This window comes from Branchiostoma floridae, chromosome 13 (genome assembly GCF_000003815.2).
Source record: "Branchiostoma floridae strain S238N-H82 chromosome 13, Bfl_VNyyK, whole genome shotgun sequence".
NCBI classification, from domain to species: Eukaryota; Metazoa; Chordata; class Leptocardii; order Amphioxiformes; family Branchiostomatidae; genus Branchiostoma; species Branchiostoma floridae.
In genome coordinates, this window is record NC_049991.1 from 1,979,969 (window position 1) to 1,985,608 (window position 5,640).

General features: G+C 42.8%; 1 protein-coding gene across 1 annotated transcript; it reads left to right on the forward strand.

Moving 5' to 3' along the window:
• Positions 1-8: 8 nt before the first annotated feature.
• LOC118429464 lies at positions 9-2,036 on the forward strand. The gene is made up of 3 exons (XM_035839947.1): positions 9-43; positions 411-627; positions 1,615-2,036. The coding sequence occupies exons 2-3, from the start codon at positions 576-578 to the stop codon at positions 1,968-1,970; spliced, it is 408 nt and encodes a 135-aa protein (XP_035695840.1). The 5' UTR covers positions 9-43; positions 411-575; the 3' UTR covers positions 1,971-2,036.
• Positions 2,037-5,640: the final 3,604 nt, after the last annotated feature.

The following is a 5,640-nucleotide window of genomic DNA, read 5'->3' on the forward strand; positions in this document are numbered from 1 at the left end:
CGCAGGGTTGTGGACCGTCGGAAGACTCATTGAGAGATACAAGGTAGGTAGTGATGGTATATATACATTTACTCACACTAACACTAAAATTGATTTGGACTTACCCAAAGTTTTCAGCCGACTCCGATCCGTCAGCCTTGTTCACGGTATGGACCCGTCTGCTGTAGCTTCCGAACGTGACGTCGGATCGAGGCACGTGACTGCAGCAGAGGATCGTAAATGCCAGATAACCTGTATCGCCCCCCCTCGTCTCTGTTCAGCTATGTGTATGAATATTCATATTATCACCATCTTTATTTGATGTCTTTATTTAATTGTTTAAGCTGTTAGTCACGCAAAGGCAGTGCACTCCAACAAGCCTGTCTATTACAAAGAGCTAGCCCTTGAAAATATCACCGATGTTCCTTTAGACAAGGGTGAGTGAAGACACGAGCCTACAAGCCGTGGAGTTCGACTGGCGACATCAGACAGCGGAAGAGTACTTCCTGACAGAAGAACATGTGACAACGTTCAATCTGGTCCATGCAGTCCATGTTCTCTACCACGTAAAAGACCTCCACGCCACCTTGCGGAACATGTGGGAACAGCTGGCAGACGGTGGTCACATGGTGGTCGAGATAAAGTCGGGTAAGCTGACAGTTTGACCATCTTTATTGCACTGGAATCCAAAATCCGATATAACTATTAGACCCCATTCCCGATGTGGCGGCCATTTTGGATTTTCTGTGTCATTCTAGGTCATGGTACCAAAACGAGGCTGGCTCTGATTGCCGTGAAATCATGTATTATAGAATAGGTTGACCATCTTCAATGGTAGTTTGGTCTCTATTCAGTCCACAAATTGCACAGTTTGTTTTCATGAAAAAAGTCACGCTTAAACGATTTGTCAACACCTATTTCTCTTTAACCATTTACTTTGGGCCATAATAATTTGATTGTATAGATGACGTTCTCTGGGCACCCGAAAACTGGTGCGAGCTTACAAAGAAAAAAAAGTTGGCTTCACCCAAAAGAAAGTTGCCTGAATTATAAGTGGTCGGGAAGATTGCACACACACACACACACAAAAAATAAACGTACGTATACCAAGCCCTTTAGGTCTTAAACGTTCTTTCACATTTCTTTAGAATTGGAATTGACTTCGGCATTCTACGATATAATTATCATTATTCATTCCCCAATATTTGATGTGTCAATTTTCAACATATTTTGATTCATTTTGCAGATTATTTGTACGATGTGCGGAACCTTTCTCTTATTTTTTAAAGAAAAAATGACGAACATTGATGTACGCGTGGATTCCATCCATGTAATCAAATCATGTGCCCCGTAGACTACTTCTCAGTTCAAAGATGTAACGCTAGTTCACCTTTATCCGTTGGGTAACCTATATCCGTTGCTTTTTAAAAGCAGTGTATTTAGGCACATGAAGTCGGTGGGTGATAGTTTTAAACTGCAATATCCTGAAAATAATGCAATTTGAAACTAATGTTCATTAACGTGATATGCCCAAATACCCCGTTTTTTAAAGCAACGGATATAGGTTATCCAATGGATAAAAGTGACCTAGCGTTACGTTAACACTGTATTGTTTGTTCGGTTTCTTGCTCACAGATAATGGTGTCGGTGGAAGGTTGTACTACAAGTTGTGGGCGGAATTCGGCGACGGTGACCGCCTAAAGTCGGTGTTCCGTATGTCGTGCGACGTCAAACAGTGGCTCGACAAAATGGACATAAGCTACGTTACTTCTGAAGAAGAAACCAACATCGACGTCACCGAGTGCTTCAAGGAGAACTCTAAGACAGGGATGCGGCTTCTTGAATTCTTCACGCTGACACCTTACATAGCTAAGGAGCCGGAAATAAGATCTACAGTACTGGAGTATATCCGCTGTAATTCGTCGGTGGTTGGTGATAAGGTTTTCTTCAAATCGGTATCTGAAGTTATCGTCGCCCATAAGAGACAGTAGGCAGTCAACAACGGTTAAGTCCATCTAAAATATCTACAAACATGCAGTTGTTACATGCACTTTCTCTGAGATGTTTGTGTTTTTGGTAGTGTTAATTTTGCTATGTAATTTCTAACGAGCTTGTTCAGTATAAGGCCACGTGATCAAAAATTCAATTCGAAACCATACTCAAATCGCTAAGTGTGTGCAAGAAGGTTAAACTCCTTAGTGTGTGTGTGTGTGTGTGTGTGTGTGTGTGTGCGTGTGTGTGTATATGTGTGTGTGTGTGTATGCGTGTGTGTGTATGTGTGTGTGTGTGTGTTTGTGTGTGTGTGTGTGTGTGTGTGTGTGTGTGCATGTGTGTGTGTGTGTGTTTGTGTGTGTGTGTGTGTGTGTGTGTGTGTGTGTGTGTGCATGTGTGTGTGTGTGTGTTTGTGTGTGTGTGTGTGTGTGTGTCTGTGTGTGTCTGTGTGTGTGGCGGGCCGGGAGGGACTCGAGAGCAGGTCTATGAATCCACGGAGCCTACTTTATAGGTCATGGATCATATGAATATTAGTTTATGTTAAACTGTAGTATATGTATAGCTTTCCGTTTACTCCCTTTGTACCAAACTGACTGCATTTAGCCCCAATGGGGCATGAATATGCAATAAACTTGATTGTCATTGGCATTAACTTTGTCAATGTTAAAAAGTTTGGTTGGTCATAATTCAAAGCGAGACAATAATGCGGTCGTCATAGAGCCGTTGCAGACGGGCGCTACAAGTCACTTCGCATCCCGAGTGGTCTCAATTAATGTTTTACTCTTGATTCCAGTTATGGCGGCCATGTTGGATTCCCGGGTCATCCGGGGTAAAAAAATGTGAAAAATTAATAGAAAAATATCACCAAAATCAAGTTCAAATGTCCAAAATAACAATTTTTACAGATAACAGGCATATATTGTGCAGTATTTAACCATAGAGGGATGAATGCACTCCCGAAGATGGCATACTTGTGTCTGTAATACAGCCTATATTGTAGAATGCACAACTGCCACCACCTGGAGCCTCGTTCTGGTGACATGACCCCGGATGACCCCAGAAATCCAACATGGCCGCCACAACTGGAATTAACTCTTCGTTAACAAACGTGAGTTGTCAAATGATTCAGTCAGAATTTCTCCTGGTAGAATATCAAATATTGCCCTGAAGGATCCCTTTTTGTCCTAGGACAGATTACAATGATCACGAGAGCCGGAAACTACAGTTTTTTAACAATATTTTGGTCTTTTCTACCAGAAGGACCCTAGATCGATATGTTCACGTTTTTGTGGAGTTTCATCCGGCGAAAACTGAAATCATAGTCGGAAAAGTGACTCCGCCTTGATCAAAACGAACGCATATACACGGAAACACGCCCCCCTCCTCAACTCACGTACGCGTAAACTCCCAAAGTCGATATGTTGCCATCGACTAATTTACGGTCAAACTCGCCGAAAGTGTTATATACGAGTTTGGATCTACAATGATCCAATAATGGTACTTGTACGCTTTTGTGGGATATTTTTACGGCTTGAGCCAAACTTATCCGAGTAACTACAAGTAAGGCGACGCGCCTGTATGCACGTTTTTCTCACGACAAGCAAGCATAAACCGCCCGTCAAAAATTGTGAAAATGACCAGAAATTTGCAAATTTACAGCACGATATCGAGTCCATAGGTTCACAACAATATTATCTGCTCATGGCATGCCGATTTACCGGCGGATGTTGCCGAATAATAGCTCAACGAATCTCTGAAGTTGACTCGATCGAATCGATGCTGGGAGAAGCCATTGTTAGCCGCTGGGCTGCTGAAGGCTGTTACCGTCCGACTGTCAAATCACGCGCGCGCGTGGCCAGATTACAGTCTCGCGAGACCTACCGCTAGAGATTGGAGGGTCCCGTAATCCAGCCATGACATTTTTTCACGACATGGGAAGCAATGACATCTAGCGATTTAGCTCAGAACTGCAACGTCAGGAAAAAGTCTTCTACTTAGCTGAACCATTCTAATCTAAGGGCAAATATGTCCCCCGGCTTGCATACTTTTCTTGTCGTGTTAACAAGGCAAGGTTAGGCCACAGAGGTCTATGGAAAAGATCAATGTCTTTTGCTAGACTAAAGGATGCCTGGGTGGTTGTGAAAGCCGCTTTCTAAATCACGCTTATGAAAAGACCGCTCAAAAGGTACACGTGGCCAAGGCCGTTGTATTGTGATTGCTAGTTCAGTGGGGGACACACACTGGAGTGCCCTTGCTTGCAGACAATGACTTTAAGACACATGTATGCAGTTCACCAAGGAGGTTGAAACCTTCTTGAAAACACCAAATGGTAGGAAGATAACAATGTAGCTTTTTGAACTACTTTTATCAGAAGAGATTCTGTTCATGTCAATTTATGAAGATCCTGATCTTATTATTCCTTAAAGAAGATGTTTGGAGAAAACATTGTAACATTTTCTTGACTTGCCACATGTTCCTTACTTTCAAAGCAGAGGTTGGGTCTGCAAGGGGGATAATAATAGTAGTCGGTAATAGTAAGGGTAGGAAGAGGTAAGAAATCCCGGTCACTACTACTAGTATCCCCCCGACCTAACCTCTGCTTGGAGAATACATTTATGTAACACTAATCTCAAAGCAGATCCTATGGTAGCATAAGATAGTGTCGAAAGATGTCAGAGAAGTGAACCTGGCCTAGGAGTGTGTTTCGCTACCCGTCGCATACATACTCCACTCTAGTCTGCCAGCTTTTGATACTATCTTATGCTACCACAGGATCTGCTTGGAGATTAGTAACATACACCCTCCTTGCTCCCCCCCCCCAATAAAATACAGAGCCTATCAGTTTTATAGCTTTGCAAATAACCCTACTCCACTCATCTGGTTTGCATATATGGTAATTCTATTCTTGTATCTCCGCTCTCTTTCACCAACCTCCTTGCATTCACCAAGGAGGTTGAATTTTAACCTCCTTGCATTCACTTTTCATAAAGTCCTTGCTTTCCACAAGTTCTATTAGGCATTCGTTTCCGCATTCAACGTTCAATACTAGATACATTGATACCACGGCATGCTACTTGTAAAAATGCGTCAACATCGTATCAAACGCGGGGAACGTTTTCTAGAAAACATTTTACAAAAGAATGAAGACGTTTTGACTGTTCCGTGTCGTTGTCGTCACTAGGGAGACCTGACGTTTTGACCTCCCATCCAGGGGGTCAAACGACCGCAAACACACGCACAATGGGCTCTTGCAAATTTTCTTTACTTTCCTAGTCACTCTAGTTATTCTAAAACCTATTTTATACAGTCCCTTGCCTTTCCGTAACCATTGACACAAAACTATTGCGTCTAAAACTCAAATTTGCGTTTAAAAATGCAACTTTAGACTTCTAACAGGGGTAGTTGGTCTTGATTGCTTGTATTGATATGTAAAACAGATTATTGAAGCACGATTATCACGGTTGTGATGGAAAGAAAAACAAAGAATTTGATTTTGCCGGGGCGGCTGTGAGGCAAACAAGGGGAGGGAGCGAACCTCATTGGTGTGTGTGGTAGTAACAACGGGGCGGCTCTGACGGCATTGTGTCTCACCTATTCACATGTTGATCTTCGGCGCCACGAAGGAAGCATCGCATTTACACGGTGGTATTCGTAGCCGGGCTGAGCAAG

Coding starts and splice junctions, on each gene's coding strand:
- LOC118429464 (XM_035839947.1), top strand. CDS start 576: ATGTGGGAACAGCTGGCAGACGGTGGTCACATGGTGGTCGAGATAAAG. Junction 628..1,614: donor GGTGGTCGAGATAAAGTCGG/GTAAGCTGACAG, acceptor TCTTGCTCACAG/ATAATGGTGTCGGTGGAAGG.